The sequence below is a fragment of the Typopeltis vanoorti genome, chromosome 1 (genome assembly GCF_054136105.1).
Source record: "Typopeltis vanoorti isolate ZY-2024b chromosome 1, IOZ_Tvanoo_1.0, whole genome shotgun sequence".
NCBI classification, from domain to species: Eukaryota; Metazoa; Arthropoda; class Arachnida; order Uropygi; family Thelyphonidae; genus Typopeltis; species Typopeltis vanoorti.
The window spans coordinates 152,580,659-152,597,958 of record NC_143549.1 but is presented as its reverse complement, the minus strand read 5'-3'; the positions used below and the strand labels follow the sequence as shown (position 1 = coordinate 152,597,958).

Sequence of the window (17,300 nt, the reverse complement as noted above, 5' to 3'; positions counted from 1 at the left end):
CATTCATGTGTGTGTTTTAACTGGCATTCTTAATAAAGCTTTTATTTATTTTTTTTATTCTATCAAATTTTACTTTATTACCTATTTCTCTTAATGTATTTCATTTTATTTATTTGTTTATTTTTGCTAGTTCTTTATCTTTAAATCAAAAAAAATCAGCTAACACCTATTTCTTCCCGTATAGGGAGTAGGCGGGGCCGTTTACCCTATCTAACTTTCGTATTTTTTTTTTATTATAATTATATTTTAATTTAAATATTCTGATATTTTATTAGCTTTTGCATCATTCTGTGTTAATTTAATTTTCAGTGTTAGCAGTTAGGTGTTTAATTTCATTACTTGCTTCAATATTTTCTCATTTAGCTCCTATTTATATCTTATTATTAATTCTTTTGCACCTTTGTTTTTGATTTCTCAGTTAATATTTCCATGTTAAAATTGCTGCATATCTCTTTCTTTCTCAAAATGCCTATGTAAATTTTGGTATGAACATCAAAACACATACATAAACATAACGACAAGCAACAAATAACTTCACTACAAGTGATGCAAACACGTGAATATATGATGTACTCACATGATTTTGTAAGTCTCTCAGATAGAGATAAATAGTTGTCTTATGCTAATTCCCCATTTACCACCTATTAGTATAAATTGCATGCTTTGTGCATAGTGAAATATGCTTGGAAAGAAGTCAACAAACATCCCCATGGGCAAGATATATTGTGGCATATAACGAGTCATGTTTGTAGCCAGCATAAACTGAAAGAATATGATGCTCCCAAGTCAATGTGTTTGGGTGAAATCGTTGCGAGAAGGGAACTGACGGAGTTAGAAAGAGGCATTGTGATAGGATGCCACATTGCAGGACTATATGTTCATCTGTTGACAAATTGGGCCATTCCAGGTCAACAATCAGTGATACCATACTGGGAGAGTGAGGCACAGGGAGTCAAGTGCAAATGCTACCCACAGTGGATGACTTGCTACACTCACAGAACATGAGTGTAGGGTACTACAAAAAATAACATGCAAAAACCACACTTCATCAGTCAACACATACAGAGTTCCAGGCATTGACTGAGCACAAATTTTCACATAAACATTCGGAACACAGGCTCACAATGAGTTCCTATGGTAAGACCAAAATATGCAACCCCCACATTACCTTACCCCAACCAACATGCAGAGATGTCTTTGATGGTGCAAAGAGCATGTACAGTGGGATGTGGAAGCTTGGAGAGCTGTATTATGGAGTGACAAATCACACTACACCCTCCATCAAGCAGATGGATTGGTGTGGGTGTGGTGGATGCTTGGTAGTCTCTTGCCAGTGTGCATAACCCCAACTATGAAATCCAGGTTGCCATGTAATAGTATGGGCCTGTTTTTCCTGGTATGTCCGACAATTGTTCAGATAGACAATGCGCTATGTCATAAGGCTGTTGCCGCAAGTGCATGGTTTGTGGACATGAATGTCAGCACAAAACCCTGATCACAATCATATTGAACACTGCGGGATTAACTGGAGTGTCCGGTGAGGTCAAGGGACATCCACCTGCACAGGTCTAGGACGTATTACATGTCTATAGGAAGAATGGTCCAAAATTCCAATTGATTGCTAACGTACACTTGGGGAAAGTATGCCCCGTATCATTGCTGTAGTCATCACAGCAAAAAGTGGTCCTACATCTTATTAAGGTAGGCGCCATGACTGTTTGTTCTACACACTATGGTGTCTGTTGACTTCTTTCCAAGCAGTGTACATACCACACTGATCCCATTGCTCCTGCCTTAATAAAGTTTCCGGCTATCAGCTGAGGATAAGTAAAAACACACTGTTTGAGTAATTATTTAGAGCAATACCGTTTCCCATAATGCATAGTGTTATGCACGTCCCAAAGGATGAGGTGCTTTGCATTATGGGATACAAACAATTATTGTTAAGTCATTTAGCCTCTTTATACAAGTAGCCAAGTCGTGAATGCATTTGACGCACAAATTTGTTTGCTTACACTTGGTAAAAGGATAAAACAATAATATAATTTCTTGGCAAGTTTAATCTAATTTTATGATGTTAAATAATGCATGAAAATAGACTGTGCTGTAAAATACGAACCATGAATATCTTTTTTTGGTATCTCATATTCAGAAATAAACAGTTTCAAAATCTCTTCTAGAATCCTTGGATAAGGAAGCAGCGCCCATTGTTTCAGTATGTGCAATGGTACACTGGGTATATATTCCGGAACAGCTAACCCACCATCTAACATATATCCACCAAACAAAACTTCCTGAAAAGTTTTCTCTTTTACGGTTCCTCTGGTACTCTTGTACTTCATATTTCTAAACGAACTAAAATATGCAGTATGGATTACTTAAGTATAAAGAGCTAATAAGCTTCATTTCCTTGGATGGGATTTAACGTGGGATTTAATATCCCCTTAATTTAAGTAATGCAGTACGGATACCTTTAAGAGAGAATACTGAATATTCAAAACAAACCGAGGAAATACAAACTCCTAAATGAAATTCATGTCTAAATCAGTCAACAAGTGCAACCGACTTACACTTGGTCAAAGGTTACTTTGTAACAGCTATTTTCTATTTCAAAGTTCACACCGGATATCACATTTTAATTAACCAAATCGCAGGAGTAACTTCAATACGCCCCCTGTTTTCGATAAATTTGTTTAATCAATAATCATCGCAAGAGATATTTGATTAATCTAATACGTGTAAATAAATTTAGTTATTATTATTATGTGACACCTCCATGGAGTCCAAAGACTCATCAAGGGAGAGTGTGCGAACAGCATCGAACGATTAACTCCTTCCAACTACCAACCGAGCTCAAACTTGCTTAACTTTTTGCGAGCTATTAGTAGAAGATGCTCGACCATTAGTAGCATACCAATCGACCAACCTTTGCTGGCTAATTTATAATGCTAATAAAATTAATATATTTTACAACGAAGTAATTAGAAATAGTATAAATATAAATTATCTTCTCCCTTTTATTTTCCAAATAAAAAGGAGAAGGGAACTTCGGTGGAATCAGTTGAAGGACTGTGTCCAATTTTGTCATTGACTGAAGATCAGAACCATCTCTCTCTCTCTCTCCAATATAGAATGAAGAACTGCACTACCTCAGACAGAACCTCGTACTTAATGGTTTTGAACACAAGATGATCAGAAAAATTCTTAATACATCTCCTGCAACTCCCTTACTAAAACAATATTTCAAGAATGTAATCACGTTACATCAAATACTTGATGTAAGGTAATCACGTTACCTTACATCAAGAATATCGCAGACAAAGTGACTACATTGCTTAGCGAGTACAACGTAAAAGTGGCTTTTTTACTTTACAAAATATATCAAGATTCCTACATCCACAGAAACCTCCACATCACCCCCATGAAAAAAACCATGCGTCTATGAGAATCTTATTGCTCTTGTGGCATTTGTTATGTAAGCCAGACAGGAAGGTCGGAGGTTAAAAGACTTCTGGAAAAAAAAAAAGATAGCGTAAATCAGTCCTGGCATTCCACTACTGGCCATCAAGTACTTTGGCAACAAACAAAAATGTCATATATTCATTGTAACTGTTTTACAAGAAAATTTAAAGAAGCCTCTCAGATGCTTAGGATCCCTATACAATGCAACAAAAATCATGGCTTAATTTTACATCAAGTATGGTCTGCTTTCATAAAAATTTAACTGCCACGAACCCAGGATATAACACGCGTGATACCACAGAACTTCATAGCAACAACTAGCAATGTTCCAACACGCATGCAGCAACGAATTTACCGTTTGTATTCTGGTTCATCAATTATGTTACAGTTGTGAAGTTATCAAAAACATCTAATATATGTAATTAATTATTAATAGGCTTTTGTTGCATAAAACTTTTATGTACCAGCACCCCTGATGATGTAAGTCTAACGACTTACGAAACTTGTGGATTTTAATAGCTTAGTTATCATGGGCTCTTAAGTGCCTGGTAGGATCACTGATGAAAATGATAATGAATATCTAAGGACACTACGTAATAGTTTTTATCAAAATTTGTTTCGTAGAATTAAATTTTATATATATTTTTAAATTACATTTTTTATTTTGTTCATTTAAAAAAAAAGTGTGATAAAAGCAATTAAACTATTGCCCTAATGCTTTCATTTCTATTCTTTCAATAAATGTCAATAGTCAGTTTTTCACATCCAGAAGTTCATCAATTCATAAATGACAATTCTTATAGATTCCATCACCCTTGATCCACAGCTGATCTCCTAGACTTCACTTCCCACTTTCGAGAAAACCATAGAAGGTTTAAAAAAAATAACATAGTGCTCTTGGTATGTCAAGAGAATTTGATTGATACTTCATAATAGCAGTTCACAGAGCGGAGAAGGTAATCACATAATTTGCAGTGCCGTTGTATACGATGTCTCTTACAGTTCAGATTGATGATGATGTACATACTGGCAGCAATTCGTTGCTAATTATTCATAAATATCATTCAGAATTTAAATATATATATATATATATATATATATATATATATATATATATATATATTAAAACTTGAATGTATTTAGATTTAAATTTCTGTTTACTTAAGAATATGCAAGAGGGAATGTTAAAATTCCCCAAGCTAGAATTTACAGCTAAATAAATTATCCTTTGTTTTCATATGGGATTTGTCTAAATTATACATTTTTGGTCGTTTTATAATAGAAATACAATTTTATTAATACAGACCAGTTTACATTAAAACATTTATTAAAACCTACCAGTTTCGCCAGCAAACTGTCTGGCTTTTTCAAGGCATTATGGAGATATGAAAGTTAGTAAAGGCATTTACTAACTTTCATATCTCCTAGATATGAAAGTTAGTAAAGACTAACTTTCTAGACTGCCCAGATCCACGTTGCTTGAGAGAGGAGTTTCCCGCTTCCAGAAAGGAGTCTCTCGGTTCGAGACGTCGCTCGATAGAAACTACTTCTAGGCCGGAGAAAGGTTTCCAGGCCAGGTTAATGTCAAACATTCACCAGTATGTTGCGTTTTCATTACAATTTGATGAATCAAACGACTACACTAATATTGCTCAGTTAATGGTATTTATTCGCATGGTATTTTAAGATTATTCAAGTAAAGAAGAACTTTTGAAAATTATACCATTATTGGGAAGGACTAGGGGATAAGACAATTTTTTGGCATTTGATGAATTTGTGAAACAACACAAACTTCCGTTTTTTAAACTTGTGTCTATTACTACTGATGGTGCTCCTGCAATGACAGATAATAAACCACACTTCATTTCATTATGTAAAAACGATGACAAATATCCAGAATTTTTTTAAACGTCCCACTGTATTATTCACCAAGTCCTGTGTAGTAAAAGATTAAACACAAAAGATGTTTTGGATATTACATTTAAAATTGTAAATTCTGTTCGAGGAAAAGCCCTGCAACGGCGGTTATTTAAATTACAGGCAGATGATGATAGGAAACTTGTATTATATTATTGTTGTACAATAATGTTCGCTGGCTCAGCAGAAGTCAATTTTTAGAAAGATTTCTTGTATTAATTACTACTATCTTCACTGGGCATCTAAAGATGACGTATGGTCACTCCAATGCTCGGTGATATGCCACACCAGTCCTCGCCATGTAGTTCTATTGTTTGCTTTTCTGGCGGCCTCAACTCTCTAAAGATTAGTCACTCCACACATGCCATCCATCCATCTCATTGATGGTCTACCACTGCCTCTTTTTCCAGGAACGTTACCTTCTATTACTGTTCTGAGACGTCCCCTTTTCATCCTTTCTATGTGTCCAAAATATCTTAACTTTCTTCTGTCAATATCCTTAAGAAGCCTTAAAGTTCTCCTGATCTTTTCTAACAGCCATTCATTTGTACGCCTTTCAGTATATGATATCATCAACAGCCTTCTGTAACATCGCATCTCAAAAGCAGATATCCGTTTCTTATCTGACTTCTTTAGGTTCCAAGTCTCACATCCATAAGTCGCTGTTGGAAAAACGACTGCATCCAAAATTCTCAACTTTGTTTCCATGGAGATAGATCCATCTTTCCAGATTTTAGACAGGTCTCTGACTGTTGTTTTAGCCATTCCTAACCTTTTTCTGACGTCTTCTGAACAGTAATTCTTCACATTAATAATGGATCCCGGGTACTCAAACTTGCTGACTTCCTCAATTCTTTCTCCATTACGGTACTCTTGTTTCTCAAGAGCTTCTCTGTTTGTATTTCCTTTGAGAACCATAATCTTTGTCTTGCTAGGATTGAGTTGAAGTCCTCTGTTATTAATGATCTTGTTAACTTTGTCAAGAATTAGTCCTAGTTCTTCCATGTCATTACAAAGGAGTACTGTATCATCAGCATACCTCAGATTACTGATCAATCTACCTCCTATCCTAATTCCTGTCCTGAGCTCATCCAATGCTTCACGCATGATGTCCTCCGCATATATACTAAACAAATGAAGGGAAAGTAAACATCCTTGCCTAACTCCTTTTCCAACTTGAAGCCAGTCAGTCAATCCAACACCTGTTCTTACCATGGCTGGTTGCTCCTTGTACAAGTTGGCGATCAAACTGATAGTGTGTTGAGGAAAATCCATTATTTTCATCCCTTACCTTTCTTAAAACCAGCTTGTTCCTCGGACATCTCTGCCTTAACTTTGGCCCCAATCCTATTTAGCATGCTCTTCAATAAAAGTTTGCTTGCATGAGATATCAAACTAATAGCTCTATAATTCTTGCATGCCTTCATATCACCTTTCTTATGTAGTGGTACGAAAACTGACTTCTTCCAGTCTCTAGGCCATGATCCTCTCTCCCATATCCTTGTAATCAATCTATGAAACACTCTTATCCCTCCGACCCTGTGGCCTTAATTAACTCTGGTGGGATTTCATCTGCACCGGGGGCCTTATTGCTATTGAACTGCTTAACTACTCTTTCAACTTCATGCCTAAGTGGAGGAGATTCCAAATCAAAATTTTCCTGGTGTGAGGGCTCCACATTTTCTTTATCCACTCTGCTGTACAGTTCCTCACAGCATTCTTTCCATCTGTTTTTGATTTCCAACTCTTCTGTTAGTAATGATCCATTCCTCTCTTTGATGACATTCAATTTAGGCTTAAAATTGTGCTTTAAGTCACGAACTAAACGAAACATCCTCTAATAATTGTGCCTTATTATCTGGAAATCTATTTCTTCACCTTTGTAAGTATAGAACTTTTCCTTGTTCTGCTTGATGGCTCTTCTGACTTCTTTGTGTAATCCCTTGTATTCTTCAGTCCATGTGTCTCTTTGTTTTTTTCAATCGCCTTCTTTTGATTAGTTCCCATGTTGAATCTGATATCCATGGGTCTCTTGGTCTTCTTTTTGGGCTGAGATACTTCTTCACTGTATCCTGTATTATCACCTTGACTCCTTCGCAAACATGTCTAGTGAGTTCTCCTCATTGATCTCCAAAAATTCATCCAACCGAGTTGATGTTTATTCTGTGAATCCACTAGGAATTACTGTAACATCCAGTCTAGTGGGATAGGCCTGACCTGGAAGTTTTCGGAGTCTTATTCTTACTTTGGCTCTTACTAGCTGATGGTCTGTACCACAATCTGCTCACGGACAAGTATGCACATCATAGATGCTTGTCTTCCACCGCTGGAGAGCCAGGATGTAATCAATCTGGTGCCTTGACCTATCAATGTTAGATGTCCAAGTATAGGTCCGTCGTGGATGTTTCTGGAAGCAGGTATTGGTAATAAGTAATCTGTTAGCACGGGCAAATTCCAACAGTCTTTCGCCACGGGTGTTATATACACCCAGACCAAACATGCCACACTCCGGCCTGACTCTCCTACTCTTTCCCAGTTTTGCATTTAAGTTCCCTAAGATGTACAGTATGTTAGGTGGTCCAAAACAGTTTGTAAGTTTTCATAGAATTCCTTACTCTCTTCTTCAGGCCTATCTGTGTGGGGTGCATAATCTAATACAATTGATACATTGGTAGGCTGAGCCTTAAGTCTAATAGAGAGTATCCTATCATTAATGGGGTTATAACCAATAAGGCTTCTTACCTGAGCTGTCTTCAGTATTACAGCTACCCCATGATGTTTTGAGTCACTACCTGAGTAAATAACTAGCTTACCGTCCTGTCTTTTCAAGTGACAGTCTCCATTCCATCTGGTCTCTGTAATTCCCAGGATGTCAATTTTATACCTATCCATCTCTTTACAGACAATCTCAAGAGTACCCATCTGTAGACCCCGGACATTCCATGTATTAATTAACGACATAAAAATAAAAAATCTTCTTGATGAAAAAGGAGATGTTTATCCACAATTGAGTGATAAATGATGGTTGTTACACATATCATTTTTAGTAGATTTCTCTACGAAATTAAGCAATTTAAATTTAGAGTAATGAGGTTGAGATAAAAATTTAATTGACATGTTAAGTTCAATAAAAACTTTCCAACAATAGTTACTTTTATTAAAGAAAAATATAAATGACCGCGAATTTAGACATCTCCCATATTTATTAAAAATTTTTGAACAAAATCAAGAAATGTTTCGCTATGATTTAAAAGAATTTATTCGTGAAATAGAATTAGTTGAGGAAGAAATAAATTCAAGATTTAAAGATTTTAATAAAACTGAAATGATTGTATCTTTTATCAATAATCTATTTCAAGAAAACTTGAACATCACAGAAATTTCAAATAAAATTAGTGGGCTGTTTGATATAAACCAAGCTGAAGTAGAACTTCAGATAATAAACATTCAGAATAGTTTACATTTAAAATCAATAAACAATGAAGTTATTTGGAAGTATGCACATGAAAAATTCCCAGTATTAACTGATATTGCGCGAAAAATTCTGCCCTGTTTCGGATCGACATACCTGTCAGAATCCGCTTTTTCAAATATGACCGTCGTAAAAAATCAATTAAGAAACAAAATTACAAATGATCATTTGGATGATCGTCTGCGATTGGCCACTTCTTCATATCAACTTGACTATGAAAATATCGCGTCCAAACAATGCCAAATTTCACGTTAACTTTTTTTTTTAATCAACCAGCATTTCCTGTAACTTGTGAGTTTGTAATCAATCTGTTGTTTTTTTTTAACTTTGGTTTTCCAAAATAGAGAAATAAATATTTTATTCTAATATATTTGTTTTTTTGTTGTTGTTGTATTAAAATATTTGTTGTATTAAAATAATTAAAAGTGATAAATAAATTTTTAAATACACAAAGTTTTTAGTTGTGTATTTTTTAGTTGTTTATTTTTAGTTGTTTATTTGTGGTTAATCAGATATCAGGTTGGGGGAACGTGATCTATATAAGAGAGTAGATCACTAAATAACTTTTTTTTAAAAAAAAGTAGCTCGCGTAGTAATAAATAGTTGAACACCACTACTATACGATATCATCTCCACTAATAGTTTTTACAGAACTTTATAACTTTCCATATGTATTCTATAGATCAAACATTGCAATCGATTGGTTTAAATTTAATACTGCATCATCATTGTTCCATTAATCCTATATGTGTTGTATTGAATTAAAATATTTACTGATAATTTATCTTGCTTGCAAGATTTTTAGGACTAAAAGATAAGAAATCAACAAAGTGCTGATAATATTAAAAGCATGATGGTCAATCTTATGTATAAGGTATGAAAGAATTTTGTTTTGAGTAATAAAACCATTTTATAAATTGTCGTTTTTGAGCACTTTCTTCGGACTGCCTAGCGCTATCAAAGCACACGCCATTTCCACTGAGCAACTCCAGTTCTAAGCTCGATTCTACTACTGAAGAGAGGAACTTTTTCTGCCCCTTTGTTCGACCAGTCACAAGATTGTCGATTTCTCTCACGGGCAATCGATAATAATTACCGCGGAGATTGAACTATCCTCTCAGTCTCCAAAAGTTAGATAGAGCTAAATTGGCCTCGCCCACTCCCTATAGGGAAATAAAAGATATTAGCCTATTATTAATTTATTTATTCATTCATTCATTTTTAAACTAAAAATATTGGATTCCATACAATTTTCCCTCCTCTATATGTTATCATTTTAGAATTTCTTCGATTGTCCTAGAACTCTCATCATCTATACTTGGCTGAGAAATATTACATTTGTTCACTTTCATTCCCTTGAGTAAGAATGTGCACTAGTAATGTGATTTACATCAATATGAGTGGAAATCATTATGACATTATGCACTCCTTAAGCTAAACCGCCTGAAAAAAGAGCGTCATTAATTCGATTCTAGTTGCTGACTAGAGGAACTTTTTCTAAGCATTTTTTGACCGCTTCCCGAGCTAGTCGATCTCTGGCACGGTCAAGCGGGTTATTTCTCCAGGAAACTCGGGTTTGGCGTCCCGCAAACTCAATAAAAGAAAATTTAACGTATGACCCACATTCAGACATTAAAAATGTTGTGTTAGGGTTAGGAACCGCGAGATGGCGGCACTTGCTGAGCCGTCACTTCACTTCTGGTTGCTTAAATTACTGATAGCCTTCAATAACCTTCATATAGGTTATTGAAGTTAAGAAGTTAATATAGCGCCACTATTAGGGACGTAAATATATAACAGGAACTTCCTCACCATCATCATCCCCCCCCCACTAGCACCTAGCTAGCAAAATAAGCCTAATTCATGTTGTTGCAGTAATACGAGTACACTAGCTTAGCGAAACAACTAAAACTGATATTCCTTGGATTACGTGATCTTTTCCATCTCTGAAGTGTCCATTGTTAATGTTGTTGCTCCAACTTGCTCACTGTTGCTTATTTTTTACCGACAGTATTAAAAACTGGTGAGATCGTCTCTTACTATATATAGTCTGTTGGATTATTAGATTGTGTCATATATGGTGGTATAGCAGCTCCTTTGCAAACTGCTGTTCCATTGACAGCTACTTTACTGATTGTGACCCATTTGTTAGTACATATACCGGCCACTGAATTGGAAACTTTTATGCAGATACACATAAACGTCACTTACGCAACGTATATGCAAAATACTTGGTCACGTGCCTCATTATGTGTTATAGGAAACGATTTAAGAATGCTGCTGGTCAATTCTCGTCAACAATGTTGATTTAAATGGGAAAATCAAAGGATCTTCTGGAGATCGATAAACGGCTTATTGTAGGTGCCCATCTGGCTTGAGCCACGATTTTGAAAACTGAGAGCTGATTGGTTTCTCAAAAGGTGAGATATCTCGGTGTATAATCAGTGAAAAAATAATAAACCACATTGCTTGTCTCAGAGGCATAAGTATCAACCATAGAGAAGCTTTTATTTATTTATTTATTTTTATTTTTTGTCAAGTGGAATGGTTAATAATACAATGCAGTACAATTCTACTATTAAATCATAAGTTGATTGTCCGACTGTTTTAAAGAGTCTGACAATCAACAACATAAGCAAATATAATAACATTTCTTTATAAATATCAGTCCTAATGCTTTTTTTTTTTTTTTGTAGATTCACTGTCCAAATGTCTTTTTTGCAGAATGTTTCCTAATGGATTTTTACGATTCGGTAGCCTAATGCTTTTTTGCAGATATATTCTTATTCTGATATGTTAAGCACTAATAAATAATTAAATATGCAATTTTGCTGATTTCTAATAAACAAAAAAAAGATAACTGCTGTTAAAAATTCCACTTAGCTAGCCATTACACTGACGATCACTAACAACTTTTATCTATTCAAAAGTCTAACTTAACTATTATTATATATAATATAACTTAACTACTCTCTTTCTCTCTCTCTCTCTCTCTCTCTCACACACACACACACACACACACACACACACACACACACACACACACTGTTTATCCAATTCCAAGAAGTTGTTACTTCTGAATACCTTCTGAAAACGATTGATAAATGTATTTTTAAATTATTCCTATTGTACCGATTCAGGCAAGTTAAAATATACTTTCATGAGATCTCCCGTAATCTTGTAAATAACAATAGTTTTTGAATCATATCTTATTCCGGACATCGGCCTAAATCGTATAACTCTTCCTTTTATCGATGATTATTTACTGCTTATTGCTTATAGCCATTATCAATAGGAATACATACTTTGAAATTTTATGTGGATCAATGATTACTCATGGAATATAACAAAGATTCTCTTATCAGTTATCGATCCTTTAGGCAACAGCACCACAAACTGCTTTGCGAATATTCCAGGGATAACATTTTTTTTTTTTTTGCTATGTAGTACAGATAATAAAGTTAGTATACATTGAAATAAATGGGTAAAATTATTGAAACAAGCACAACCATAAGCAACAGACCACCTCTTAACTCTTCAATTACCAGTCACCAAAAGCATAATTTCTTAACGACCTTTTGACTTACATCAAGATTTTCATTGCTCACCAGGTGCTAAAAAAAGAGAGCCAGGATATCAGCTTTTAACCGAAGACTTAAAAAAAAAAAAAAAAAAAAAAAAAAAAAAAAATAATAATAATAATAATAATAATAAATAAAATCTAATAAAGGCTTGTGTAGCTCAGTGGAAGTGACGCGTGTATTCTCTGTTCTAGGCCGCCCCGCAGATAGACTTAAGTTCAATTGTTGTCGCCAACTTTTTCTGAGCCTTTCTTCGACCGGTTCCGGAGATATCCAATCTCTGGTACCGGCAAGAGGATTTTTTCCTCCGGAAACTTTCCGGAGGAATAAATCCTCCCATAAACTCAAGAAAATCGACCCTGGAAACCCGTATTATTTCAGACCGTAACGCATCCTTTAAAGGTTAGGTACCAAGAGATGGCAGCCCCTGTTTGCCCGTCTCTTCGTCGGTTGCAACTTATAATTAATGATAGTCATGGGTTCTCTCTGATTGACTACCGGTGGAGATTGAACTATCCACTCAGTCTTCAAACGCTAGATAGGGTTAAAAGCCCTCGCCTACTCCCTATACGGGAATAAAAGGAGTCAGCTGATATTTTTATTTTTTTATAAATAATAAAGCGAAATAAATAAAGTAACAGCATTAGCACAAGAAAATGCATTGTTCTACGTAAAACGAGCATCATAACAGACGTATCATCATTTTCAAGATGGAAACTAATAATACCGGTCTGCTGGAAACATGTTTCTATGTAGAAGTGATGAATACAGTATGACTGGATTTCTGCATGTTAAGGATGTTTAGCCAAACTAGCACAAGTTCAATACCAATTGGAGATGGGTATATAGCAAATGCCTTCCATCTCACAAAAAGAAAAGCAATCAAAGTAACACCATTACAGATCAGAGTGACAATGAGCATGACAGTTATAAATGAAATGTATGACAATATTACAAATGTTGTATGCTTTTGTAACAAGTTACATCAGTTATGGCCATTTGTCTCAAATCCCAGGCTGTTGTGTAGAGAAAGCAGTGCCAACCCTTCCAACCGCTTCAGAAAGAGAGAGAGAGAGAGAGAGAGAGAGAGAGAGAGAGAGAGAGAGAGAGAGAGAGAGAGAGAGAGAGAGAGTAGCTATAGCCAACTGGAAAATTATGGATCCTGCACTCTCTTGTGCTGCAAACAGCGATTTCCATTTCTTTGGATCACTGATTACTGAAAGAGAAAAACTAGCTGCGCAGTGATTTGCAAAGGGATTGTCCGGCAAGTTTTATTGATAAAGACATTCATCATTGATTTCTGTGCAGAGACAGATGCCTAAGTGAGGCAGTAGATAAAGCATAAGCTCTTTTGTTAATTGGTAAAAGTGATTCGTACGAAATTCGACTTACATGTCGTACATGCATCTTCATGAGAATAAAGTCCATCTTATAAGAAAAAAAATGTTACTTTATTTGTGAAACACTCTAATATTCTGATTTAATAAGAGGGGCTAAGTTCATATTAGAGTATTAGTGAGGGAGACAATTGGAGCATGGTCAGATAGAGAAACAAGGTTCGAAAGAGATTGCAATATGGTATTGTAAAAAGTAGGTCATTATTGAAAAATGTACTCATTCATTTATTTAATTAATAAATACTGATATAATTAATCTAATTAATTAATTAATATAAAATATAATATATTAATGTTCGTCTATTAATATTGTGGAGCTAAGAGACCTAAATCCTAGAAAGATAGGCAAATTTTTCTTTTATTGAGGATAAATGCAGTCAAAAAATAATCAAAGGTCAACTCACAACTGTCAAAATTTGTGTGTAAAAGCTTTGTTGAATCACATCTGGTATTGCATCGTATACTGATCTCATTGACTCTCTGATTGCTGGTTGCACTGAACGTGTATTGAATTGTATTATATTGATCTTACTGACTGATTGTTTATTGTATTGATCTCACTGGTTGATTGTTATTGTTTTCATTTTATTGATTGCTGTTTATTATTTTCATTTCAACTGATTGTTCATAAGGTTTGTGTGTCCCTGTGGAAGTAGATGTTGCACCCATAGTGCTAGGCTACCGAAAGAAGGCTTTTCAGTTCGAATCTAGTCCCGACTAGACGAACTTTTCCCAAACACTTTCGTCGACTGGTTCTCGAGTAAGTCGATCTCTATGGGCAAGCGGTATTTTTTTTCTTGATACTCGAGGTTTTCTTCCCATAAACTCAAGAAAACTGACCTTAGAACCCACTCTATATCAGACAATGAGTATATTATGTTAGGGTTAGGGACCATGAAATAACGGCACTTGTCAAATTGAAGATTGCTATTGATGAACGGATTTCAATGTTGTGCAGAAAGGGAAAATGAATTGCAAACAAATGCGTCATTTTCTGCGATGTTAATAGATATCAAAGAATTCTGACACAAGATTTCATTTCATTAAAGGCTATAACAACATTATTTATTTATGAGAGAAATTTCTGGCCAAAAATAGAATAATTGCATTCAAATTTTTTACTCTACAGATCTGGCTTCCGGAATCCTAATTGCTAATTTGTTACTTCAGAATAAAAAGATGTATTGTTTTGAAATGGTGTAAGTTCTATAGTGGTTTTGATGAGCCTTGTGTTAGAAATCTGAATTTCTGTAGAGAGAGATATTTTTATAGGATAAATACATATATATTGTAGACTGTATATTCTATAACTCCTTTTATTCCCCAAAAGGAAGTGCGACTGATTTAGCTTTATCTAAGTTTTTCTTTTTTTTAAAAAATCGATAAAGATCCAACCTTCACTGCTAATCACTACACCAGAAAGTAAGACAGTAGATTTACTCTGAAATAGTGTGAGTCTCTCGCAAAAGCAAAGCAAAAAAAAAAAAAAAAAGTGCTATTCCTTGTGGCGGTCTAGCGCTATAGAAGCAAATGCCATTTTCCACCACTACGTATTCTTGCTGCTATTGCAATTACTTCAATCGGAGAACTGTAATGCAATATTTATTAGGTCTATCGCGCGTATGATATTTCTTTTTTTTTTGTTTTATTAATATAAGTTAAAAAAAAATGCGTGTCCTAACTAAAAATTGAAACCTGTTTTTCTGCTGACTAGTGTCATGGAACTTACCATGTGACTACTCAACAGTTTCAAACTATTACAGTAATAGTTTGAGAGCTCTCCCTTATCACCGAACTTAGCCAACCTTTTTCTGGAACACCTAGAAGATAGAATTTTCGCTCTCGAACCAAAACCAAAAATATGGCTATGATATGTGGATGACGTCTTTGCAGTCTGGAGTCACTCTGAACAAAAACTATACTCATTTCTAGATAAGATCAACAACTTTTATCCTCGCATCAAATTCACTCTAGAAAAAGAATCATCGCAAGGTATCTCCTTTCTTGATATACACATCCAACGAAAACAAGATAATTCCATTTCCACTTCTGTCCACAATCCGTCGGTTCGCCATCCATCTAAAAAATATGGCATAATAAAATCTTCGGTATCCAGAGCACACAAATTTTGTTCCTCTGAAAAATCTTTAAAACAAGAATTGGAAATTATTACAGATGCAGACTTATTAAATCATCAGCCACTTTCCTACACATCGACCGAGACAAGAAGAAGCCGTAGGACTCCTATACCATATATCAAAGGCACCTCGGAACATCTGTCAAAAATAATGAAGAAATATAAATTCGCTGCTACCTATAAACCAATCAACCAGATCCACAATTTGCTACCTTCTCCAAAAGATAAACTCTCACCTCTAATACTACCTGGGGTATACGAAGTTTCGTGTTCTTGTATTATATCTTACCACTGACAAACAGGAAGATCTGTAAATAGACGCATCTCTGAACATCAAGACCACATCCGTCTTATCAAACCGCACAAATCTGGCTTCGCACACCATGGAGTTGAAAACCCTAACCATAGGATCCAATGGAAAAACACCAAGCTGCTGCATAGATCCTTATATAAACATGAGCGTTTATATAATGTTCTGAAGCCTTACGTCACAGACCCAATCTGAACCGCAATGACTGCTTCACTTTCTCAAAAGTCTGGGAAATTATTTTTCAATTGTATAAAATAAATTTATCAGATATATTTTAATTTAATTTAATTACAGCCGAATTATTATTATTATTTTTTTTTTTGGGTCCTCAAACACGCTACTGTATGCATAGAGGGATTCCAATGTAAACATGCGCATTAACTGTGCCTTTGAATGTAATTCCTAGTATTGTTTGAATAACTGTACTGGTGATGTCTTAAGATACTTAAGACGAAATATCTATATATTATTACATTTTAAATTACTGTGATATACTTGTGAAGTTATAGTGACAAATTAAATATTCTGATTATTAAAATTATTATTATGTGACACCTATAGGGAGTCCAAGAACTTATCTTGAGAGGGCACTTTACTCCATTACACCCAGCTCACCATCGCCACCTCTTCTTAAACCACCAACCACAAAGAGACTGTTACGATTAATACACAACGCCATCTACCGCCACCACCACAAATAGTATTTTTGTCTGTAAATTACAAAAACGATATAAAGATTCCTCTCTTCACGAAGAGAATCGAAGTCAGGTATTTTCCAATCTTAGGGCGCAATGTCACGTTGTTCTTCAAATTGCGCTACAAAGGCAATGTAAGGGAAAACACTATTTAAATTGAACGCTATTTAAGCATTGCCAAAAATTTAGATACGATATGAAAAATTCGTATTATTTTAACGATTTTCCATGTGAAGTATCCGGATGTGATAGCAAATTTGAATAATTCCACAATCAGATGGATTTTTTTTGAGTTAACAATTCTCTCTTCACGAATATTCCTCACAAGG

General features: G+C 35.0%; 1 protein-coding gene across 1 annotated transcript in view; it reads right to left on the bottom strand.

Moving 5' to 3' along the window:
- Positions 1-2,602, bottom strand: part of LOC150110548 (threonine synthase-like 2) — an 86,650-nt gene extending 84,048 nt beyond the window's left edge. The window contains exon 1 of the mRNA XM_090401065.1: positions 2,120-2,602. Within this exon, the coding sequence (XP_090257191.1) occupies positions 2,120-2,342 (223 nt within the window). The 5' untranslated portion in view covers positions 2,343-2,602. The remainder of the gene's footprint in view (positions 1-2,119) is intronic.
- Between the last annotated feature and the right edge of the window lie 14,698 nt (positions 2,603-17,300).